Raw genomic sequence first — 26,929 nt, forward strand, 5'->3', positions numbered from 1 at the left:
TGGATATTAGACATAATGTTTTTGTTGTCCTGTTTGGTATGTGTACTCTTTTTAGTTTTACTTCTTGTCTTTAGACCGAATGTCATTTCATTGTATAACGGTCATATTGTATATGAATACACGATAGAATATCTTTTTATATGTGTTTTGAGAATTGAAGAGGTAGGTCCCCGCAAAGCTCGGTTGGACCCGCAAGACTCACCTTGAAGAGGTACGTCTGCGCAAAGACCAACTGGATTCGCAGGACCCACTATGCTCAGAGAGATGAAGACCTTACACGCAGTAAGCCAGCTGTTCCCGCAGGAAAGCCTCCCTTGGTACAGTACCCTGCCTGTCCCCGCAGCTGTGGGTACAAGCCAAGAAGAAAGGCTACTCGCATTAACAGTAAGGCTACACGCATAAGGCACTAACTCTTAATACTTCAGTAATGTCACCTGAAGAAGGAATGAGCAGGGCGGGAATATTTCCGCCCAAAAGAGCCAGTCCGTACGCTTCTAGAAGATCTTTTGTACTATACCTACCAAGGTATGGACAAATGGACAAGATCTGACGAAAGCGACCCATGAACCAATCACAGGGTGACAGCTCACCGACAATAGTACGAGGAGGAGCACGCTCCAGTACAAAATGTCACTATCAGCCGCTGCCTACCCACCAACTCCCATCGTGGCACGAACATAGCCCATAGTTGGTGGAAAAGGAATATTATACAGCTGGCCGTACCTGCTTGGAAACCTACCTTCGGCTATAAATACTCCAACACCTTGGAACGGTATCATCATCTTCTCTCTAGCTATTTCTCTCTATATACACTTATATTCAGAGCAATCTAGTCTGAGTCTCACGCCGGAGGGTGGTCACAAGGAGGAAACCCCCCCTCTCAGTGACGAGCTCACGGTGTCTCTTTTGCAGGTCGAGAAGAATAACCATCTTTGCCGGACCTAACCCTCGTGGGGAAATATCTACTTAACCCTAAGATTATCCTTAATCTGCGGGGGCCATTTAGTGTTTCTTCAAGAATGGTCGTTATATTCAAACACCACTCTCAGTGTGTGTTAACAATTATATATAATTCGTATAGTTCTCACATGACTAACTAATGTACGGATGACAACTTTTTCAGTCTATACGGGTTGTATAGCCCCTATACTAGCTGTATAGGCTTCAAACACATAACACTCTCCAACGCAAAACAACAAAATTTTGCACCTATGCGTACGAGCCGTATAGGCGCATGTGGTGTCCAAATAACCTATATAGCGTGTGAAAAACCTATGCTTCTGAGAATGTTTTATGCCATATGTTTAATTATAAGAAACTCTTACTAGAAAGTTTACTGAGTTAAGGGAAATGATTAATATCATGCTAACTAATGTGATTAGGTCAATTGTAGCTTACTTTGTTCAATTGACGATCATAAAGTTATAGTAAGAAAGTAATAAAAGGAACAATCTAATAGGATATTCTAGATGAGAATCGGGTATTTACTACTGTACAACTTTTTAAAGATTTATTTAGGGGGTGTTTAAATGTTAGAATTTCATTTTATTTTATTTAAGTTTCATTCGGTTGTAACTGAAAACCAAGCTAATTCAAATTCAATAAGTTTCATACCGGCTTGGAGTTCGGTTTTTCTTTTTTTGTTTTTGGTCGAAGAACCTTTTCTTTAATATTCTTATTTTTTATATATTTTTTAAAGTACTGGGTTTGATTATGATAAATAAGATTGGTCTAAAATTGTTATTGGATTGAGTTAAATGCCAAAACTAGAATAACCATTTTTTATTATTTTGTTTATTCAAGTTATTCTGTTTGAATTGTATTAAGCTTTTGTGAACGCGAAAAGTTAATCTGAAATTTAGTTTCGTTTTAATAAGTTCCAGTTTGATTAAGTTTTCAATTTAATCGGGTTTTAATCAAATAATTAACACCCTATGATTAATAAAACCATACTTGTTTGTTTCATCTAGCTAATTAATAGGTTTTTTCAGTTTGATTCGGTTTCAATTAATCGATTTCAATCCAAATAATTAACACCATTAGGATTATTTATACCATATATGTATGTTTCATTTAACTAAAACTACACGTAGAATTATGCTTTGCATTTTTTAACACGAATGATTTGTGTTGGACCTATATATGTTTTCTTTATCTTTTTTGTTGAATTCGATTTGGAATTAAGTATATGATTTTGCTCTTTTTCGGTATATTTCCATTTGTCAATTGGAATCAAATCAAATTTTCTAATAAATTAGGTTGCTTTGACTGATTGAAGCATATATTATACTATAATAAAATCAACTACCAAAATTAGGTTCTGATTAGGGTTAAATGCAAATAAATGTTGTGACCCCATTTTCTTTATCTTTTAAAATTAGTGCACGTTTATGTTTAAAGGACATTATAATATTAATTCAAATAAATATGTTGAATAGGGTGATGCGATAAACAAGGTTGAGGCGGGTAAAGTAGCTAAGCACGAGAAAGCTTGCCTTGAGAATCAGCACGTGTTCGTACCATTTGCTTTTGACACTTTTGGCACTCTCGGCCCTGACGCGGTTCAGTTCCTTAAGCGGGTTCAGCAGGTGGTCAGCAGTAACTCCGCTCATGCTAAGGGGAACGTTGTGTTTAGTAGGGTATGGTTTGCTATTCAGAAGGGGGGTAGCGGCGCAGCTTGTTGCCCGTCTATTTGCAGTTAGTCTGTAATTATCTATGTAATAGTAACCAAAATATTAATTGCTTTAAAATAAATAATCTAACACATTGTTTCCGGTTACATGTTCAAGCCCAAATTTGAAGGATGTAAAGCCATGTATAAACCTTGTCATTACTCATTACTTCAAGAGAAGTTAAGATCATACCATAACTATATGAAGAGCTATCATAGGAACCAAGATAATATGTTGAGCTCAACCACAATCTTATGGTCTATTTTGTATTCCAATGTCCTTAAGTACCTTCTAAAAGACAATTAACCTGAATGTTTGACTATTAATTTACCATCCAGTTCAGTGATCTATTTCCAAACCCCAATTACTTAAGGGTGAACTGGGATGTAAGAGCCAATCAACGACTGTTGGGGATAAGCAAGCATCACCCAATTCAACAGGTGGGACCCCCTCACACTTAGACCGCCAAAGCCACTTCGAGAAAAAGCTGAGAATGAACTGTTTTAGCAAGAAAGTCCCAACACGCCTTGGTTTTAGGTTTCACCGCCTTATCCGAATTGACCTAATGCATGTATAATGCATGCAATTTGTACCTCCTCCCCAGCCCCCCCCCCCCCTCCCTTTTCTAAAAAAACGATAAGAACTTCCTTCTAAGATCACCAAGCTTTTGGAAAACTTTATCTAGGACACTATATAGAGTAAAATACTACACTAGAAGACATTCAAACACACAAATTTCAACAAATAAGGAACTCTACATAAAGTAAAATAATGCACTTAAAACATTCAAAACACAAATTTCAATAAATACGACACTACCTCTAAAAAAAAATCAAAGTCTACCATGTCAATCACCGACATTTTAACTCCATCCTACTTTACTTTTCTTATTTAAAATTACTTGTACTAATGCAATTGTACTTGTGGATCACTTACAAGATTTATACGTCGCATATAGCCATAGTTCACAATTAAAAAGTTTTTAGTTAACACGTGTATATTTTGTTTTGAACAATGAATCTCATTTTAATTTTTCTCATTTGTGTAACTCGGACCCAAAACCTCAACCTCCCGACGCAAGGTATTTAAAATGCATTCAACATGTTTGATATTATTTTTAGGAAAAAAAACTTATAAATTTTATTACGAAAAATGTTGTCATTACGAAGAGCAAGTGAATATTTACCAAAGTGCCAGCCAAGTGTCCTCTAGCTTCCTATTGGTTAACAGCGTGTACTCTCACACGTGGCACCAATTCAACCAATCAGAAGCAAAGAAACACGTGTATCCTCCAAGGGCAATTCCGTCCAAAAACATTTCCACCAAAATCAAAGACTCAAACTCAACCGCTGTAACTGAACACACCTAACAAACAATGGCGGTAATCGATAGAAGAAAACTGGCGTATAAGTTATTAATAGTATCAAGTTTACTGTTATGCAACAGTATACAGATCTCGTATGGTTCTAAATCATCACCTGGAGTTGCTCGTAGAGATGATATACCTTTTATTAAATGTCAAGTGTGCGAGAAGCTTGCCAAGGAATTGTACGAACAGGTTCGAGATAAGCAGTCGAAGATCACTCCGAAGAAGGTAGTTATTATTATTATTATCGTTTGTCTATCTATTCATCGGTTTTAGTTTTAGTTTTAGTTTCAGTTTTTTATAAATTGTTAGTAGTTTAGTGATTTGTTAGTGACCTAATTGTTATATAATTAGGGACTGAGCATATATCAGGCTGTAAATGAATCCGCTAAGTGTTTACCGGACAAATGAACAGTTCATGGACAGTTAACTGAACAAAATTATTTGTTCGTGTTCGTTTATTAAGGAAATGAGCTTGTTCGTGAACAGGTCACGAACGTAAATGAATGAATACAAATGGACATGATCACACGAACAATGTTTTATTTCATTTGAGTAACAGGAAATGGTCAGTGTACATTATGGTTCGGTCCGGCTACCAAGTTTGTGTATGTGTTTCTTTTAAGTTTTAACAACTATTTTTACATATAAATAATCAGATGATATTCATATATATTAATTGTATTCGCCTGTTAATTTTACATATATATGTTTTATAGCTAATAAATTTGCTTAGATCTATGCGATAAGATTAGAAATTTTGTTAAAAAGTATTAAAAAACATTTAATGAACGAATATAAACGAACATAAGTGGACGTCAGCGAGCACACTATCGAATGCTCACAAACACAATTGAACGAAGAATCGAAGATGAACTCTGTAACTAATCGAATGAAATTTCTTGTTCATTCATTTATTAAACGAGCAAACATAAACGAACTTCCCATCGAACAATTCACCAAACTTTCGGTTCGTTTACAGCCGTAAACATCCATGTGGATTAGTTCGTATTTGTGTGTAATTGATTTTTATGATAATTTTGTATCAGATCTCAGAGTATGATGTAATTGAGATTTCGGAGAATATATGCAATTTGAAGAAGCATGAAGCTGATTGGATGTTGAAAATCGATATTGTAGAACAAGGTGATAGATTGGAGGTAAATGTTCACTTGATTTTTGCTATTTGTTTCTGTTCAATTATAGTGTATGGAAAACTGGCAAATGATTAGGATTTACATGTACCTAGTTGATTTTTTAGCGCCTGTTACTTTCTAGATAATTAAGATGTACCGCCATCTGCCTTGTTATAAGGAGATGTTAAGCATCTACGTCTACTTTTATAAATTTGGCAGATTCTGGAAGTCTATTTCAGTCAATGATTTAGCTTCAAAACTTGCAAAAGTTGGAAGATTTGATGAAATAAAATGGTATAAATGGATAGCCTTGACTTTATATGATGCTTTGGATAGGTATCATACCTTTTGAATTTGGCCCATTGGTAGGGTAACGCAACACGAGAATATTAGATGCTCAAAATACCAACTTACATATACACATATAGAATCAGGAATGTAGACTTTAAGATTTGCTACTAATTATCTTTTACTTTTTCCGCTTTTCCATTTTTGAGTCTCATTAATGCGGTACAAGGTTATAGTAAGATGTAGTTATGGATAATGATTTTGAGACCCTGAAGTAGAGAATGAAGTTTGGTATAAAGTAAATGGAACTTTGTTTGATTCTTTGGTTGGTATCTTATCTTTTGTTTTGGACCACCGGCAGCTTGTTGAACAAGATTCCGAAGGCCAATGTGGTTCAGAATGCAAAACTATCGAACGAGCTTGTCAAGAGGTAACTACTTATTTATTCTTTTCTAGGGTGCAAGCGTTTACTTGTAAATCCATCTTTAAACACTTACTTTGTAACGTTCCTGTTACTTTTCGTGGATTAATTTTGAATACTTTCGGTATTTTTTTAGGTTATAGGATACTGTGACACGGATGTTGCGGAGTATATATACAAAAAGAAGCCTACATTGAGTTCATTGGTTAATTTCCTCTGCAAAGATCTCACTACAGCATGTAGTACTAAGCCACCGCCTGTCCCTAAGGTAAATCCATTATCTCACTCGTGACATAAAGCTTCATTCTCTTCTAATAAATCAAACGTTTTTTTTTTTGTCTTTTTAAGTTGTTTTTATTACCATAAATCACCAAAATACTGTTAGATTTCAGTATATCATATTTTATTCTGCTAAAAGCTTCAAATACATCTACTTTTTTTACTGTGTAAACCTTTTAGGGTCGGGAGCCGGGGGAGACTTTTGTCCCAAAGTCCGCAAAAGAGGCTGAAATGGAAAAGATGTTAAAATCAATGGAGGGTATGCCAGGAGCACCTGGCATGAAAATGTATTCAAGAGAAGAACTCATGAGTGGAAAAGGCTTAGATGATGAAGACGATGATGACGACGACGATGAACCATCAATCCCTTCGAATTTGGTAAGAACTTAGGAACCTCTAAGTGGTAATTTCAACCTTGTTTCTTAGAAGTGGTGGATTTTGGTTATGTTTAATCTTTAAAGGGTCTAAGGTTAGAAATATTATATGAAAAAAGGGTCAAATGTAGGCCTGTAAACGAACCGAATGAACACGAACACTTAACCGGACATATATTTTGTGTTCATGTTCATTTATATAAAAAATGAACATGTTCGTGTTCGTTTATGTTAGTTCGTTTAAACTCTAAATGAACAGTTCACGAACATAAACGAACATTGATGAACAAATATAAACAAACATAAATGAACATATATGAACAAATGTAAATGAACACAAACAAACATTAACGGAAATAAATGAACACACTTAAATGAATATAAATGAGCTAATATAAAACCATTAAGTTGATGAGTCATCTAGATAATATTTAATTATTTTCTATTAACATGTAAACAAATATAAATAAACGAATGTTCACAAACATAAATGAACGAATGAAACATGTGTTCGTGTTCATTCGTTTAATTAAACGAACACATTTTTTGTTCATGTTCGTTCGTTTATTATTATTATAAACGAACATAAACGAACTTCTCGCCGAACGGTTCACGAACAGTTCGCTGAACGTTCGGTTCGTTTACAGGCCTAGTCAAATGGGTCAAAGAGGTCTTCCCAAAGTGTATGCCAACAGCCTCTTACATAGTTTCACCAAAAAGAAGGGAAAAAAAAGATTATTATATATGCTATGCCAAGGCCACACAGGTTTTCAGTATTCTTAACACCTTGGATGACAATAAAATGCAGTTTTAATTTTTGAAAGACAATATGTTAAAAACTTAAAATTGTTCTCTTCTAAGAAGTTTAAAGGCATTTTCGTCATCTGGTGTTATTTTCACTAGAATTTATGTTAACGAAACCACATATAATCTGGTTTTGCAGTCATGTTTAATATATTAGTTAGTTATGAGTTTAAAAAAACATAAAAGTCCCAAAATTTGTCGAGAATATATGTAAAGTCCCTCGAGCTAAATATTAAAGTCTATACACTTGTAAAAAAATGCACATACTTGTCAAAAAAAAAATTTGAATTTGGCGATACAAATTTATCGTGCAGTGTTGAACGCCATTCATCAAAGTTTGACCAGTTTAACAGATAAGGAGTCGATATATGTTAGTGCTTGTATTTTAGACACGTTTAGGGATATTAACATACAAAAGCTAGGTCGAGTGCTTTTTACGTTCAATTTATGGTTATTGATGGAAAACTTTGTTTAATGTGACACGAATAGGGCAAGATTATGAGAGAAAAAGATAGAAGCAAGAAGGTGGTGGATTGGAAACAAAAGATGGCAAAAGGGATAAAATATGCTCATGAAGCAACAAAGAAACATGCAACCAAGATGGCATTTAAGTTGCAGAGATGGTGGAAAGCAAAGAAGGCAAGCTTCACACAAAACAAGTCAAAATCTACCAAAGTTGAGCTTTAGGGTGTGTTTCTTCCCTTCTTTTGTCAACTTAATTTTGTAATCAGTTTATTAATTTTTACTTAATTTTGGGTATTGAGTTGTATAATTTTTGTTTATTTAAGGGAAAATGATAGGTTATAATGTTACCTGAACCATGCTTCACTAAGCTTCATTTGTCACAGGGCGAGTTATATTAAACAACAATTACATATACCTTTGGGTTCTATTTTCTTGCCATTCTACTCGTTATTGTTCATGTAGTCCGTTTAGGGGGGTAAATGAGCCGAGCTACGATTTGTTAAAAACTTGAATCCAATTGACTTTAAGCGATCTCGGGCTTGAATTTGAGCTCATTTAATAAACAAGTTGCTTCACATACAAAGCTTTAATAAATATTTATTATTTTATGAAATGTATATATTTACTTAACAAAAACTAATATACATATAGTTAAGGTAAAATAACTAAATTATGTTTTATTATATATAAATCCAAAAATTATAAATATTTATAAAATAAATACACATGTATATAAATTTTAAATACTGGACGAGTGATGAACGATCTAAACCCGAACCACACTCAAACTTTAAACGTATCGCCTAAAACAAACGAAGCTCAAGCTGAAGACAGCTCGAAACTGTCTGAGCTTGGGGTCTCACTCTTAAACTAAACGGCCAAGCTTAAGCTTTAAACAAAGTGCTCGATCGAGCCAAGCTTCAGCGGGTTGGAGACTTGAAGCTAGGCCTTCTTACACCCCTAAATAAATGATTTTCATTTGCAATGAGATAAATAAAGAATCAATACGTGTTAAATATTTTGATACAGAAAACAATTGCAAAATGAAATTGCACTAATTTTGACGTTATTTTACTAATCTCGTGAAAAAAACGTTAAAAGTGACGGACGGTTAATCAGGCATCATGTAGTGGCGTTGATAGCTGAAAGATAAGGGTACATGCACCGATCAGCCGGTGTCCCGATGATTGAGTGCTATGTGCCTTATGTCCAAAGCTTGATGCAAAACTACTATCGAGCCGGGGGTCTCACCGGAAGCAGCCTCTCTATCCCTATGGGGTAGAGGTAAGGCTGCCTACATCTTACCCTCCTCAGACCCTACCATAGCTTTGCTATTGGTAGGATATACTGAGTACGATGATGATGATGATGAGAAAACAATTGCAAAACAACAAATTCAACAGTGCAAGAATTCCAATGACATAGGATGTGTGTATTAGCGCATTTTGTAATGTTGGGTTCTTGAGACGGCACATCGTTGACCGTTTAACGAGTATTTGAGTGTGATATCCACGTCTCGTGGATTCTTATTTTGCGCGACAGTCATGCTTCCAGTAATAAATTCACCTTCACGTACAGTCAGCACCTCTTCAAGGTATAAAACAGTTTGTTTCCAGTGTGTGTTTCTTGATCTTGGTCCTGGATTGCAACAATATCAAAACTTAATCACCAGAAGTGATAAAATAATAAAATAAATAAGCGTAATGGTTGACCCGAACCCTGTTCGTCAAAACATTTTTTTTAACAAATAACTAGTGAATAGGCAGTCCTCTATGTTTATTTCAAGAATGGTTCTTTATAAACATTAAAACTAGCATAAAATAAGCAAAACAGGAATCAGAAATGAGTAATACCCTTCTACTAGGAGAGCAAAAGTGCTAAAACCTGTGAGCAAACACCCACACCATACTAGTATATGTAATAGCATTTCAACAGCAAATGTTGTGCTGATTACTATACATTACAAATAACTGGTTCAGGTCTATAAAAATATACAAAACTGTTTGTTAAACAATCTGGTGCAATTAGTTTATTTCATTATATACTATTTGGATTAACATGCGTTGTTACCACATACACAAACAGTGGCGAAGCTTGGGCTTATTTACAGGGGTGACCGAAGTCATGGACAAAAAGAATTTCAGGTCAACGATTCGGTTCGTGTCGGTGATTCATGTCGGGTCAGTGATTCGGGTCGGGTTGGATCAAGCAATATGACATTTATATATCTAATTTTTCTTCATTTATTCAAACAATTGTTCTTACAATAATAAAAACAAAATAATTTTTTAACCAACAAAGACCTAGAATATTAATGATGATGCGAGAGGAAGGGCGAGCAGGGATAAGCAAATTCGGCATTGATACCGTTAACGAAATCGGTACAGATTTGGTACCGTCGGTACCGAATAGATACCAAAGTTTTGAGGTTTGGTACCGGTATATCTCAAATTTTACCTTCAACACCGGTATCGAACCGAATATTTTGGTATCGGTACCGGCACCGCTACGGTACCGATCTCATCCCTAAGGGTGAATATCCAGAAGAAGAATTCCAAAGACCTAAAATATTTATAAAAACAAATCTTTTACTATTCGACTACTATTTTGTAACTTTTGTTTATAAATATTGCGAGGTTTTAGAAAAAAAAACAAACTATGGGGTATTATATTTAAAAAAAAAATCAGTAGTGACCGGCGGCATTTTGGAAAAATACATCAGGGGTGACCGCGCTTAATACCTATAAAAATTTTCGACAAAAATCACGAAATTTACCCCACTAACGGAGAACACGGCAGTGGCCGGGGCCACCCCTGGTCCCCACATAGCTTCGCCCTTGTACACAAAAATAGAGAGAGAGGGGGGGGGGGGCATCAACCCTACGCGCACGCTCTTAAAATTGTGTTAACCGGAAGGCAACCTAAAATGGGTTAGCGGGTCTACCTGCTTAGTTAAACAAATTGACCAGTTTAACTAAACGAGTTAAACATGAATATGACCCCTTTTCAAACAAGGTGGATATGACAAAACCTTGCTATCTCCGCGCCATGTTAGGAATTGGCCGCTACTCACAAGCATATAACATGAAACATGCAATGGATTCCAAGTTACTCTGATGACGAAATAACTGAAAAGTCAATAACACTTTCAAGAATATCACATGCAATTATGGAGATCTCAACAAGAATCCATATGAAATTGGTCATCTTACCATAGTCATTTTTGCAATGCTAAGCAAAATGTCTCCCAAGAGCATTATACATAAAAACATTTACCTAGAATTGATTTTCATGTATAATACATCAATACTCTTGATAAACATTTAGCCGAACATTGCAGAAACAATGAGATGGTGACTAAATTCATTAGATGCATGTCAGAATCATGAAGGTATTTTGCCTTTCTAGCTATTTCATCTTCTGATTAACTTGGAATCCATCGAATGTTATATGTAATATTACTTTTGAGCTTTCTTTTTGTAGAAACAACACATGTTATGCCAAATAATGTTTGAAACAGATGAATTTTGCTTAAAGTATTCTTTTAAGATGTAATTTAATGAAATAAACTCATTGCATCAGATAGTTACAAAGAAAAATTAGTTTTTTTTTAGGACTTGAAACTGTTATCGTAATATACAGCTATTGGCACAGCATTTGCTTTGAATATGCTATTCCATAATCTAATATAGTGTGGTGTGGTGCTCACTGCTCGCAAACTTTAGCACTTTGGTTCTACTAGTAGGATAAGGATATTACTCATTTGACACATTTCTTTCTTCAGTTTGACCAATTCTTATTCCGGTCCGCTTATTTGATGCTTGATTCTGATTCGCTTATTTGATGCTAGTTCTATTATTCATATAAAAACACTCTTGAATTTTGAAATACAATTTTGAAAGTGATAAACACAGAAAAGGGCTGACTTCAGTTTCTTGAATTTTGAAATCTGATTTGCTTGTTTAGTGCCATTTTGTAATCTTTTTAAAAGTTTATAAAATTTTTCAGGCAACACCCATTACTGAAAAAAAATATCCAGGCTTGTGCACCAATTCCTGTTTTCAGGCAACACCCATTACTGAATCGGTTTAATAGCATATGTGGACAACTTTTCAAGTTTCCATATTTTTACCAAATACTTAATACTATCTCGAAAATTTTAAAAACTAAAATAAAGTTTCTGCGACTAAAAAAATGACCGTTGCATGCTGCTATGGGCTATTTTTGCAAAATAATAAAGTTTGATGATATTCTAGAGGATTTGTGTAGTTGGTTGCTAGAAGTAAAAACTGAGGCAGAGTATCTTGCTATTTTCGCAAAAAAGAATAAAAAAAGCACTAACGAACCTGTAGAAAACCCTGTTAGTTTGTGACACACGGTAAACGCTACATCAAAATATGCTACTAACGCATGAATGTAATCGTCACGTTCAGCCACAAGTTTAAAAGGTGCTGTGAAAGAAGCATCTCCTGATGTCATCTTTGAGATATCCATGGTCTGTAGAAACAAGTTGAAGATTGTCAGTGGCAAAATGGTAAAACTAGCATGTTGGGTAACAGGTCAAAACGTTTAAAACTTAAAAGGTTCATGTTTACTGAAAGCGGCTAATTTCACGTGAAGAGCAAATTGATAAACTTGAATCCACCAAAAATAACAGGTTTAAAATAAGGCCTTATTTCACCCAGTCATTCGAGTGGATACATTTTCATAAATATAATATGAGTAAGTTTTTAAACTGTTTTGACCCGTTATCATAAAAATAATTTGAAATGGACCAATCACTCCTACCTTAAGTAACTGGCAGTTTGTGACAATCTGATTCTGGTCAACTGTGTCAACAAGAGGTTCCATAATTGACTGCTTCCTAATGCAACTCATGTCAAAACCGTACACATTGTTCCAAACTGCATGTTTATGAAAATCTTAATAGGATAGGATTAAAAAAAGCACTAATTAATACTACAGAAAGTATTCTTTGAGGTAAGTGATATTCGCAGTGTTTTGAAAGAGTACATATGGTATCTTCAGTGTTTGAAAATGTAAAAATGATGCGATGAAATTTATATGATTTTTAGCAAGATAATATATAAAACAATGATTTCTGTTATTTTTTGGGAGGGTGGGATCACTTACATTCAATCTTGTCTTCTTTGTACTCGGCATCCTCAATTGCAGTCAGATAGAGAGAAGCATTATCAGGTAGCACAATTCCATTATTAACCTGTGAAGGGAAATCAAGACAAATTTAGAATTAAGAAGAAAATAAGTTTCAGTTCTACTATGAAAGTTCTAACGCATGACAAAAGAGAGGTGTTAAAATTACCAGCCATTTATCCCGAGCATATAAAACAGTATTTAACATGTTTTCATATAACAAGAAATATCCCATCCATTCTGAAATAATAATATCCACTTGAGGGACCGGAAGGTCAAGTTCTTCAATTTTTCCTTTCAAAACGGTTATAACTGCAATATTTATCAAATTGGCAATGAGTTACAAGCATATTATACGTCTTAAACCATGAAAAAACTTAGATTTACAAGTCATTACCATTTGAATAGCCATTTGCTTCAACAATCTCTTTTGCCATGTCAGCCATCTGAGAGCACTCAACCTGTAAACACACCAAGTGGTGTGACACAGAAATTTTACATAATACTGACAACATGAAATCTATATAATCAATAACATTGTATACATAAAAAAAAAGAAAGAAAGACGCGATCTTTGGTAAACATTACAATGCGGTCAAAAAGAAGATCTATAATAAAAAGGATGATTGGCAGAAAGATGGCTTGATATTCAGTAAGCAAGGCAAAAAAAAAACATTCTTGCTTAATCATTGTACCCAAGATGATACACATTCTTCGAACTGATGATGCATACCTAGTAAGCAGAATAAAGTATATCAAAAGAGTTAACTAAAACAAAATCCACTTACTTTCGCCTTTTACTATGTATATAAGAGAAAATGCGTTTCCAATGCATGTAACATACCTTCAAGTTTTATCATTATAAGTACTTTCCTATAGTTGGTAAAATGATGGTGTTAATAATCTCTTAACTGCTTATTGGAAATAGCTTATTAAGCATGCTTCATCCAAATACTCAAAAGTGACTAATTGCTTTCAAAAAAACACAAATATAGACATTTGTTTAAACAAACAGCAACATCCCCTTCAGTGCACCGTGTACCAACAGATCACCACGCCATATTCATGCAATGATTCTAATCAGTTAATATAAGAGATAAAATGGGATACATACAGCATAAACATGTTTTGCCCCGGCTTTTGCACAAAACAGAGATAAAATCCCTGTCCCTGCACCGACATCAAGAACAATCTTGTCCTTGAATAAGAATGTGTTTCTATAGATAACATTTTGGTAAGTCTTAGTTCTCACAACATCCTTCAGCATTTCCTGCAAAGTAAACAACTGTTAGGCCTCACAATAAAAGATAAACATACTTGTGTGACTGTGTCTAGATAAAACAAGATAACCAGTTCACATCAATAGTTATTCTAACCATCAATACATTGCTTCACTTTACTTCTCTGTATTTACAAAGCATGTTCTCATCAGGGGTGTAAACAAGCCAAGCCAAGCACAAGCTCGACTAGACTCGTTCAACTTATAGAGAGCTCGGGCTCGGCTCTTTTTGAGCTCCATTACTAAGGCTGGAGCCAAGCCCAGCTCATGAACAGTTTTTCAAGCTCAAGCTCAGCTCGTTTTCTATTTATTAATTAACTATTTAAATATTTATGCTATTTATATAAAATTATATGTATATATATCTTGATATATACTACTTAGTATGCTTTTATCATAACTTTATATACAATAATTATTATTAAATAAAAACTCGTGAGCCAGCTTGATAAGTGAAGCTCGGCCTAATATAAACTCTGGAATAAATTAAATAGGAATAAAAAAGCAATTATTTTAACAGACAGCAGCCAAATGTAACGTTGCTTGCTTTGCATCAATCAACTTACTTCATGAATACCTGCAACACAAAATTAAATAATAAAATGAGTCAACAGTCAATAATAACTACATTATATACTAATGGAATGATACACGTAACGTAATTAGTGATTAGTGATTTGATTTGATTTAGTTACCGAAGTGAGAGTATGAATCGAAGTAATAATCTGCGCTGGTTTTATCATCATCAGCTACAGGCTCACTCATGGATGAATCTTCATTATCAAGGTTAGAGCAGCTTCCAGTAGCAGCAATTGCTTCTTCTTCATTGTCTCCGTATTCGAATCTAATCTTTGTTGGCTTACCACCATTCATTGTTATTGTTTCTAGGGTTTGGATTCTTATTATTATTATTGAGAGTGAAGAATGAATGTGACGACGGACGGAGAGTTTGGTTTTAGGGTTTACGAGACTTTATATGGCGGGTGGGCGGGACCCTTAATTAAATAAACACAGATTTCTTTCTTATCTTCTAAAATTATTTTTTTTGTTTTAATATATATGGATAAACGAATTCGGTCGGTATAGGTTACGTTTGTTTGTAAAAGCATGCACAACGGTTTTTTTTATTTACACTTTTGTCCATCTAGTTGGCAGCCCACAAACGAGGAAGAAAAAACCAGTAGCGTTGTGGGGCAAATTCATTGGACCAAAGTTCTTCACGGTAGACTAAAAGACGGAAATCAAATCATTACACCTGTCTTACATTAATATATACATACATTCATAGTTTTAATAATTTTTAATTGGGTTTATGGAGGTTTTGTGTTGTAGAAGAAAGTGTGGGTTTTTTTTAAAAAAGTTTGGAAACTGATGTGACGCAGATGTGGGTTTATTGAGGTCCATAATAACATTGACATTTGTATAGCTTAGGCCCTTAGATATACCTTAACGCTCAGGGCGTTAAAACTAATTTGGCAAAAGGTAACGAACAGGGCACCACTCCTGTTATGGTTTAAGGGGCGTTAAAGACAATATGAGTTAAAATGTTGACGTACTTTGAAACAGTTACACTCACACACAATAAGAATTGATTTTATATTAGATTGAGGGTTAAGTGAGGTTAAACCGTTTCCTGTAAATGAGATGACGTAAAAATATGTGAGTTTGCGCTTACGTGGAGATAAAGAGCATGATTGTATACAACAAGCCTTATAATAAATAAAATAAAATGATTGGTAAAAACACAAAAATAATAAAACCACTAATTAATTAAAGACATTTGGCAGTTTGGTGTATTAAAAGCAACATTTAGTGTGGCATGTTCCCTTCGGCAAATAGACGAATACGTGGATCAAAACAGCATTCTTTGACACACAAAAGGTTTATTTTTGGACCAAACTTGCCACCAGAAACAATAAAATGTTGGATTAAAGTTTTACACCACCAACCAAACCACCATTTCTACTACCATATCTTAACATAGATTTAAACAGACATCCATAGTACCACTCTTATGCTAATCAATTACTAGCAAAGCAAGCTATAATCCTCCGTTTTCAAAACCATACATGGATTTCTTGATAGGCCATGGTGCACCGCTCATAACAGCTTCAACGTCCTCGATTTTCCTAGGAACCTTCGTCATGTTTAAACAACCATCCGCGGTAACATACTGTCACATCCCACAAGAAAATAATGTTATATATCGGAAATTGGATATCCAACACTTATTAGCATTATATATTTGACTCTCAAATACACATATCCATGAGTATATTAGTTAGAATTTAGGTCAAAATTTTATTCGGGTTATTCAGATCATCGAGAAATTATGAAACTAACCCGCAATCCAATCTGTGTAACCCGCATAAAACTCCCAAACCAGATTAAGGCGACCTGCTTAAACCGAATCATTTTTCGGGTCGAATGTTAACTTATTTGGGTCAACTTGTTTTGACACAAACACTTTTCTGCTTAGAACCCGTTTTTATCGTCACCCAACCCAACCCGTCCATTTTGTCATGCTAAGATTCATCCCTAACGATTCAAATAAGCTAAAAAAAATTGAATCATATGGGTTGCCGAAAGTCGCCAAAAACGTGTTTTTTCAATGCAAAAAACAATTTCAAAACAAAAATAAAATTACTGTAACCGTATTTGACACACTAATTGCTTAAAAAAACTACAAAATTTTAAGTAATGGTTCACGTCAACCCAACCCGACTAGCTTTGAACCATAGAAAACCCCCCGACCCACCCATTTTGCCACATATAGTCAAAGTGGCTCATCAGTAGGTAAAATAATGCATTATGAAAAATAATATTCTGGAAAGAAAAAGTCAAAAGGTATTCATTTACCAAATCGCTCTCAATTCTAACTCCACCAAATCCCCTAAATTTGTTGATTGCTTCGTGATTGAAGAATTTTGATGTTTCGGGGGATTCCATGGCCGGAACCAGCAATGCATCAATGAAATAGCATCCAGGTTCAACCGTGATCACCTACAGAAGATATTGCAAGTGTCCTTCATTATAAGTATGTCGATACCAGGAGAGAGAAAATGGCATTAGCAAATAAGTCATGTACTTTAATTCTAAAAGGCACATTTGCCTTTTGGTGATTTAATGATAAAAGAAAATGCAAACAATTAATTTTCTTGCAAATGCAAAAGGTTAAGGGAGCATGATAAACAAACCATTCCATCCAATAGATTTCTACTTGTGCGTAGGGACTTTAATCCTTTTTCTTTGGATCTTTCAGCTCCCTGTAGATATGTTCCATAATTAATATCATTAATTGAACATCAAGAAATAGTAACCAAAAAATGAAACAAATAATGTGCAATTTCTATGAACCTGTAAATAGCCACCGGGATCGTGGGTATCAAGTCCCATGAGGTGTCCCAAGCCATGTGGCATGAAAACAGAACCCAATCGTTCAACCATCATTTCATCAACATCACTAGAACCAATATCACATGAATTAACGCATAATTATTAAGATAGGTTGAAAAATATATTATTTTATCAAGAAGTGAATAATACCCAACAAGAAGAGATCCTTTCTTCAGCGTTTGAAGAATAATTTTCTCTGCCAATCTGATTATAATAAAAGAAAAAGAAAATCAGACTAAGAGAGCCTTATGATGTCACTAATTCCACCATATAAGCTTATAACATAGATAACATCAAAACACGTTTATAGTCATTGTCGTTGCTGTCAACGTTCTTAAATATGCATCTGATGCATGTGTCATGTGAATTTAAACTAATTTTAGGTGCTTCTAATCTTTTTGGACTGGTGGATTCATACTAATTCTTGCACTTAACGGAAAAACTGTTCAGCTATAAAACTGATTTAACTTTATGATTTTCACAAATAGCTAAATTGTCTTCATTAGGGAAAGAAAGACCAAAATCTTACTTGTGCATATCCACCCAGTTTACACCTGCCCTCATGCTAGATATAACAGCATCATGAGCATCAAGAACAGCCTGGAAATTCAAAAGGTAAAGAAAAAAAATAAGTTAATAAGCTGAAAAATGTCAGTTTCAGGGTTAGTTAAAACCATAAAATAAGCTAAGTTTAAGACATGAAGAACCCACAATAAATCCAAGTAACTTGCTTTTTTAACACTAGAGCAGAAGAAAACCCTTACATTGTAAATTAGACGTTGATCGCTTGTGAATTTCCCGTTCACCTGCACATGCATGATCATGTTACCAAAAAAAACAAATACTAACTTGCATTATTAGCTTTTTTGTAAGCATTTGGCAGATAAACGACAAGCTTCATATGGTATTGAATAACGCACTAGTTAAGCATACCTAAAGACCTAATTTTACTGCTGAAAATAAAAATCACTTTATAATTTTCTTTTAAGGATCTCATCATAGCACAAACTAGTTACACGATTTGTTGCAATAAACTTACAGGGAATGAGCAGGTTATGTCAGAAGCATAGAAATGGAATTCAGCTCCCATATCCAGTAATGCCATATCTCCATCTCGCAATGTCTGCACAATAGAAAAGACATCATTCGAAAGTTGTTTAGAGCAAAAGAAAGTTGAATTAGAAGAAAAGGAGTTATCAAAAAATTTGTATTAGGGATATAATCAAGGAAAGTATAAAGTGTTAGCTAGTTTGGTTGAATACAAAGACGGGTTGGAGCAATGAACTGTAGTTCATTTAAGTTTTGACTATTCTGACATCCCATGTATAACACCATTTCAAAATAATTATTATTCACAGCGTTTGTAATATTTGATTCAAAAGGCAGTTTTCCATAAATCAGACTAACCAGAATAGATTTCAAAATGGAGATAAACACTTGTTTCTAGACATCTTAAAGAAGAAAAAGAAACAAGTTTTATGATGAAATATCATTTAGTTATTTTCGAGTTTGGCCCAACCAGACGAAAAATTTGTACTGTCACCTCAGAAAAGGTACATGAAAAGAATTCATCATTCTTGTATAATAAAAAAAATCCATACCCTGTCATTTGGAGCTGCTGCATGCCCGTAATGAAGTACAGAACTGCCAGATGGAAAATCCAACCATTGGTAAGCATCTCATAGAAGCAAGAATATGTAAAAGTCATATAATACAGATTCAATCAGAATAAACAAGCACTATATATATCCATTTGTTTTTATCGTCAAACCAATAAGTAACACAATATTTTTAATTTTTTTTCCACAAGTTTTTGTTTTTCACAATAACCAAACAAATCATGTTTTTCTTCTGCATATATTGTATCCATGTCAATCCAATATTAGCAGCAGCATTGCATGCTCCATTCAGCTAATGCCAAGTTCAACCATACTATCATTGAATCTTTATTTATTTTCAAGAACCTACTTTTTTCACAAAGATCGATTTTAGTAATTTAAATGTAACATCCTATTTTCGGTTATTATAACAAAAATAAATTTCGTTATTTCATAGTGGGTCGTTATCGGTTTAGATAAATAGAATACGAGTTGGGCTAGTGTTGGGTAAATGAATATGGGTTATGGACTTGGGTTAGGAAAGAAAGAAGGAAAGACCATGGGCTTAAGCCCATGATCCATAAATATATAAACCCTTAATATCCATTTAATCCTCATTCACACATATTCCATACACCACCCAAAACACACACTTAAGATTTCTCTCTAGTTCTTCCTTATCTCTAGCCGAAATCAAGAAGGAAACCGAGCACCGACCCGAGGTAATGATAGTTTAATATTGTACGAGCCTAAACCGTTAGTTATAGTCGCGTAACGACGAGCCGACACCGTTAAACCGTTTAAATCACAAGATTCGGGTGGAATCGGGTATAAACCGGACCTAAGATGAGTTTAGGGATCACCCTAGCTCAAATCTGGATCAAACGGGACGAAAAACGATGAAAACGGTGGAAGAACGAGTGAGATCTCGTTTTTCCGGCGAAAACGCGGTTTTCCAGCGATGACGGCGCCGGAAAAGATAAAGGTGTCAGGGAATGTTCCCTGACCTAACCCTAGTTCGCTAAGGAAACTTAGAGAACTAGAGGGTGATTCGTTAGCTAGTTCGCTAAGGAAACTTAGAGAACTAGAGGGTGATTCGTTAGCTAGTTCGCTAAGGAAACTTAGAGAACTAGGGGGTGATTCTTTAGCTAGTTCGTTATGGGAGCTTAGCGAATCAGAGGGTGATTCGTTAGCTAATTGTTATGGGAGCTTAGCGAAATAGAGGGTGATTCGTTAGCTAGTTCGTTATGGGAGCTTAGCGAATCAGAGGGTGATTCGTTAGCTAGTTCGTTATGAGAGCTTAGCGAATCAGAGGGTGATTCGTTAGCTAGTTCGTTATGGGAGCTTAGCGAATCAGAGGGTGATTCTCTACCCAATTCGTTAAGGGAAAAGTAACGAACTAGGAGTTTAATATAAAGACAGAATGGTACCTGGACTTAGAAAAGAATTATATAATTACATAACAGCCCTTGGAGTTTGGCAATTTATGAAAGATACCTTTAAAGGTAAATGAGTAACGATTAATTAACCAGGTAATTATTTAATGAAGTAAAACAGCTTAGACGTGTAAGACTAATTAAGTAGCAATGAGATGACTAGAGCGGTACTTAATACTGTAATTATTATACAGTTAGTCGTGCACAGCTCAAGAAGGGAATAACCGTAAACGGTGAACGCAACCGCATTGAGGTGAGTTTCTAGCCCCACTTCTGTGTTATCTTTTCGGGGCTGTGTGCATACTCGATATGTTTGTTAATACACTTATCCTAAGTGATAAGTGTATGCCTTATATGAATGATGTGAAATGTATGAATGATTGCTTGTTAGTACGTGAACGATCTTCGGATATTGCACGTACTGTCAGGTTGTAGTGTTACGTATAAGGTAAGTATAATGTATTTGCTTATATGTATGAACGCGATAAAGTTAACAAACGAAGGAAAGGCATGGTTGTATGGTAACGAAGAGGGACCAGACCCTAATAATATCTGTGATGTTAGGGACCAGATCCTAATAATACCTGTGATGTATTTCATGAAAGGACAAAACATATTGAGGTCGACTGCCACCTTATCAGAGATCGAGTAGTAGGCACACAAACTGATCCTCCATCCATTCAACCGGTTCATGTGAAGACAAACTTTCAGCTTGCAGACATTCTAACTAAACCGCTCCGGAAAGCTCAGATAGATTTCATTTGTAACAAGTTGGGCATGATTAACATCTATGCTCCAACTTGAGGAGGAGTGTTAAATGTATTGCTAGTTGTTTTAATTAGGGTTTTAGCCCATGTAGTTTGCTAAAGCCCATGGGCCCTTTATGGGTTGTAGTTAGGGTTTTACTTGTGTATATATAGGTGGTTCCCCCTTTGTATTATTCACACCTTCAAGTAATAAACATTACTTCACTACAACCATCTTATTCTTTACAGGGACCAGACCCTAATAATATCTGTGATGTTAGGGACCAAACCCTTATAATATCTGTGATGTTAGGGACCAGACCCTTATAATATCTGTGAGGTTATAGGGCGAAAGGCTCTTTAAAACGTATGATTATGTATGTAAAGAAAGTATGAAGGTAAGAATGAAAGTATATGCACTTATGTGTGTACGAAAGAAAGTTAAGAGGTTAAGTATGAAATGTAAGAAGGTATTGTATGATTATGTGATTAACTAGAACTCACTCAGAGTAGCTGACTTTTAGTATGCACGCAGGTGAGTAGAATGAGGCAGGTAGCTTGAGGAGGACACATGGCAGAGTTGGACGAAGCTGGCATCTGAAGATTTTGCTATGATGTTTTATTTTAAAAGACTATGTTTTGTTTTTAAATGACTATGAATGCTCGATAAGACAAGAATTATGGTTATAGAATGTAATGGTTTGAATGTTTTTAATATTCCGCGAATGTTTTAATTAACTATGATATTTAGAACTGCGTTTATGAGTAAATCCAACACGAAAGTAGGGCTACCGGTAACGGGGCCTTACATTAAAAAACTAGCCAATGTCATTCATTACAGAAATACAGTGCAAAACAACGATATTCTTGCAGCAGAAACGATATCATTACCTGTTGTCACCAGTTGCACAGATACAAGTGTATGAACAATGCCTACAACTGCCATGAAAATAGGTGTGATAAAGAAATATGCTTTCCAGTTGATACTCTTACATTCCTGGTTTGACCTTCCTCATTACCTGCTCAAGATGCCAAAAATTTTACTATAGAGTGGAATAAAATATACAAGAAAAAAATTATAGCCAGCAATCAGAATGGGAAAAAGAATCCTTTGGTGTTTTAAGAGTATGCCTAAATTTGTGGATTAAATATCCATTTTCTAAAATCATTAACCAAACACTTCTATTAAGAATGCAAGGCGTTCCTTCATTCCCACATCCATAAACCAAACACTACCTAGATAAGTAGCGAAGATAGACACCGTACAACAAACAAACTAAAAGACAACTATAAATTAAATTCACCGCCTATATTTCAACAAGAAATAACTGTAATCTATTGCACGATTTAGATGTCTAAGAAACCTGAAGGAACAGTCAACTACTCGGCAGTCCACTACCTTAAAAAGAGAAGCCCAACAGGACCAATGAATGGAATGAAAATAAGAGAAAGATGCATGGTAGACGTGGAAGGATTTAGTTAATTTTGATGTGAGAGAATACTATATAGGCAGGCAGGCATGAGTATTATGTGTGTCCTCCATTCTTAAAACTCAAACCCATCAACCAGACACTTGTATTATGAATATAAGTCATTACTTTATTCCCATCCATAAACCAAACACCACCTGAAGATTATTCAGTAATCAACCATTTGCAACTAACCTATTGCATAATGGAAATTTACCCACCTCAACATGAGCTTCAGAGCTTATATCATTGGCATACTGGATTGCAGCAAGTTCCAATTTTGACTTCAGGACACGACATTCGGTCAAAATAGGGTGCAAGATCTTAAGATCTGTCTCAAACTTCTCGATGCCCTGGAGAGCAAATAAAATCAATTATTGTCATGACAAGTGTACTTTAAGAGTACTATAAAGTATAAACTTCAACAATAACATAATTATGTTCGGCACTTTTAGCTTGCAGAAACTGCTTGGTGTAACACTAGTACACTACTCATCACACCCAATTTTTATAATTCACGTATTCATCAAATTTTAACATTTGAATCAGTATAAAGTTTTAATATTAAATTACTTATTTTAAATCTATTAAATTTTAACAGGACCAAATTAATGTGTAAATCCAAATCATCTAGTGTAAAATCTTTATGTAATAATTGGATGCAGACATCAAAGCTGATATAAATTTAGTGCATAAACATTCCAAAAGTATCAACCTATTCACACCACCATGGTGTAAATGTTTTAAGGGCATTAGAGATGCTTAAGGTAAGCCCAAAACACATTTCGTTATGAACTCAACCATATGCCATACAAATTTAAACTGCAAATACAAATAAAACCATACTGCCCTACGGTGCCATTATTAAAGAAAAATGGGAGCTAATGCTACAAAATAAACAAGACATAGCTGCAGTTACAAGGTACCTCAAATTCTGCTGGTTTAGAGAAGTTTTGGCTATCAGTATTCAACCCATGTAGAAGAAACAACAAGGGTTTTCCAGATCCCTGGTATTCATTATTAAGGACTTGTATAATCTCATCAGTGTAATATGCCTTGCTAACCTTGTATGTTTCCTAGAAGATAGATATATTGCAGAGATTAAAATTACTAAGATACACAGTAAATCAAGACTTCCATCTAAATGATGGAAAGCAATGTACTGCTACCTCAGACACGAACTGTGGTGATGGACTTACTTCGAAATATGACAATGACTTTATTTCTCCCATCCAAACAGCATACTCAGCAGGCAATCTTGGAGCAAAAGAATTGATTTCCCAGTATTTACATCCTGCACCAGCACAAAAGAAGAGATAATGAACAGCAATAGAAAAAAGGACTTCAATGATCATACAAAATACAAAAAACAATACACACTGATAGGTTGATGTTTTTTTCCTGATATATAAGATATATAGCTTGTGTTAGAAAAATATAGAACTATAGTGACATGTTTTAAGGACAGTCGAGACTGATATATTCAAGAACAATATGCATATATCTAAGGCCTTATAACAGTTTCTAAATAAACCATAAAGTAACATCAAAATTAACATGAACACAAAAGGTACTCACAATAGCTCCATAGAAACCAGGCTCTCTCACTCCAAACAAATATGCAAAATAGCTTTCCTGCCTAGAATAAAGTCATCAATTATCACTTATCAGTTAAAAAAGTTATAATTATCGCTTATCAGTAAAATACTTAATCACACGTCCTGATACAAAATAAACATATAAAGGAAATAAAGTGCACCAATCACTGAAGCAGAAGATAACCATATTTACTTTTTCAACATCAATCACACAAATAGCATAAATTTAAGGAGGTTACAAACTAGTACTGTAAGAAAGCATCTGTGCATCATGTAGTCATCATTAATTTAAACTCATCGTAAAAGCATCTGCAGGCTGACTGTTTTATGAATCAGAATCAGTGTAGATACTCTAAAATTGATGTAAAATAAACTTACCTAACATTAGGCAAACCGTTTGGCAGGAAGTTCATTTATGTTTGCTTGCTTAATAAATAAACAAACATGAACAAGGAGTTTCGTTCGATTAACTAAATGAACAAACACAAACAGAGACCACATCCGTTCAATTGTGTTCGTGAACATTTGATAATGTGTTCATTTATATTTATTTGTTTGTGTTTGTTCATTAAAGATTTTTAATACTTTTTAACAACTTTTCTAATCTTATCATATAGATTCGATCAAAATTATTAACTCTAAAACAATAATATGTATGCATGTTAACAAAAATACACCAACACAAACTTAGTAGCCGGACAAAAATGTTGACACTGACCATAAACATTGTTTGTAATCATTTGTACTCGGTCCATTTATGCGCGTGAATTCATTTCCTTAAACAATGAACACGAACAAGAAACTTCGTACAGCTGTTCGTGAACTGTTCGCTTGTTTGTGCTGCTTAACGATCGAACATGAACAAGGCCTTTGTTAGGTTCTGATCGTATACAGCCCTAGATGATAAACTACAAATTACAAATTCAATAACATGCACTAATATCTTCGATTACAGGCAACGAAACTATAACTATAACTACCGATGAATCAATGATCTAATTCAAATTGATAGATGAAAAATAATACCTAAATAAGTCCTCGTGATCAGTACAGTAACGAGTTTGCTCCTGTCCGCCCTAACAACACAATCAATCGGATTATTATTATTATTATTATTATAAAACTGAATTCAACTAAAGTAAAGTCGTTTAAATGAAATGAATTAGGTTTACCTGAAGAAGCACAAATCCATGTAAAGGACGAGATGATGAGTTCAGGTATTCGCGTAGGTGTTTCAACAGTTTCTCACGGTTTGCGATGTGAAGCTTCATCGGAACCACCGGAGGAGGATGCAGTGAAGAAGAAGAAGAAGAATCCATGGCGATTGACGCCATTGACGAGCTTCATCCGTCTGACCGTAAATGATTGTTATATTGATTACAGTACAACTTTTGATGCAGACTGAACAAACTGTTTTAATACTTTTGGGCCTACGTGTGTTAACTGGACTGGACTAGACTAGACTGCCTTTTGTGAGTGAGTGAGCTAGAGACGCACACATATTTGTATCTAATTAGTATCCGATTCTCTAATTGGTAACTCTCTAACCGGTTTATAACTGAAAAGATTTGCCGGCTAGTAATCGGTTATTTATTTTGGCTTCAAAACCGGTTAACCAGAGTCGATTTTAAGTTTTTTAATTATTTTTTTAAACATGTTTTCTTCCCGGTTATACCCAAAACTGGTTATACAGGTTAAAGTTTTTGTGCTTGAAAACTGGCAGTGCCGACCTGATTAATCGGTCTAACCGGTTAGTTGATCACTGATCATTAACCGGTTTTAGAATAATAGGTTAACCGGTTTGTGCATGTCCCGATAAAACCTTAGAGATAGAGGTGTACAAATTGGAATATAGGGCCAAACTAGTTCTGGTTAGTTATAAACCAAATTGGTTTGGTCAACATTGTTTGAGGAGAAATCGAGAAACCGATTCGGGTCATAAATCGGTTTGGTGGAAAATATACGAACTCATACAAATCAGTTTAGGTCGAGTTGGAAACAGGTTCATGTAAGCAAACTGACGTTTTGGTCGGTTTGAATATGATTTTTGAGTTGTCGGGTTACGAAATGGTTTGGGTCACAAGAGGGGGAATTGCTATCTAGAGTAGGGTCGAGTTGGAATTATGGGTGTGCACAAAACCGAAAAAACCGAATTGAAACCGATAAAACCAAAAAAACTGAACCGAATAAACCAAACCGAATTAGAAACCGACTGTTCGGTTTTGAACTTTAGCAGAAACCGGAATATTGGTTTTGGTTCGGTTTTGTATTTTGTTAAGAACCGAAAAAACCGAACCGAAATAACCAAAAAATTGAAATAACCATAAACATTAAAATAAAATATATATCGACGACCTTATGTTTAGTTTTACATATGGTTAATAACAAATATATTTGGTTGCTACATATGATTAATAACTAATAGTACTACTACTTTTAGTTTGATTT

General features: G+C 34.7%; 2 protein-coding genes and 1 pseudogene across 3 annotated transcripts; 1 reads left to right on the forward strand and 2 right to left on the reverse strand.

Moving 5' to 3' along the window:
- The first annotated feature begins 3,860 nt into the window (after nucleotides 1-3,860).
- LOC143539888 (uncharacterized) lies at nucleotides 3,861-8,183 on the forward strand. Its single transcript, XM_077033074.1, has 6 exons — nucleotides 3,861-4,266; nucleotides 5,088-5,198; nucleotides 5,824-5,892; nucleotides 6,020-6,151; nucleotides 6,343-6,540; nucleotides 7,830-8,183. Exons 1-6 carry the CDS (start codon nucleotides 4,048-4,050, stop codon nucleotides 8,025-8,027), a joined length of 927 nt encoding a protein of 308 aa, XP_076889189.1. The 5' UTR covers nucleotides 3,861-4,047; the 3' UTR covers nucleotides 8,028-8,183.
- Nucleotides 8,184-9,202: 1,019 nt separating this feature from the next.
- On the reverse strand, nucleotides 9,203-15,126 carry LOC143539889 (protein arginine N-methyltransferase 1.1-like). Its single transcript, XM_077033075.1, has 8 exons — nucleotides 14,930-15,126; nucleotides 14,074-14,236; nucleotides 13,357-13,420; nucleotides 13,129-13,271; nucleotides 12,939-13,026; nucleotides 12,594-12,709; nucleotides 12,152-12,302; nucleotides 9,203-9,443 (listed from the first exon to the last, which is right to left on the reverse strand). Exons 1-8 carry the CDS (start codon nucleotides 15,109-15,111, stop codon nucleotides 9,241-9,243), a joined length of 1,110 nt encoding a protein of 369 aa, XP_076889190.1. The 5' UTR covers nucleotides 15,112-15,126; the 3' UTR covers nucleotides 9,203-9,240.
- A 1,019-nt stretch (nucleotides 15,127-16,145) lies between these two features.
- LOC143539917 (uncharacterized) lies at nucleotides 16,146-25,854 on the reverse strand (annotated as a pseudogene). Its single transcript, XR_013136509.1, has 16 exons — nucleotides 25,654-25,854; nucleotides 25,508-25,557; nucleotides 24,462-24,522; nucleotides 24,083-24,177; nucleotides 23,810-23,959; nucleotides 23,105-23,236; nucleotides 22,306-22,433; nucleotides 19,236-19,278; nucleotides 18,674-18,757; nucleotides 18,399-18,440; nucleotides 18,164-18,234; nucleotides 17,785-17,838; nucleotides 17,596-17,701; nucleotides 17,436-17,504; nucleotides 17,098-17,241; nucleotides 16,146-16,411 (listed from the first exon to the last, which is right to left on the reverse strand). The product of XR_013136509.1 is annotated as an uncharacterized LOC143539917 (transcript).
- Nucleotides 25,855-26,929: the final 1,075 nt, after the last annotated feature.

Source organism: Bidens hawaiensis, unplaced genomic scaffold (assembly GCF_021521415.1).
Source record: "Bidens hawaiensis isolate Kalapana, Puna unplaced genomic scaffold, B.hawaiensis_p1.1 tig00012085_1, whole genome shotgun sequence".
Taxonomy (NCBI): Eukaryota; Viridiplantae; Streptophyta; class Magnoliopsida; order Asterales; family Asteraceae; genus Bidens; species Bidens hawaiensis.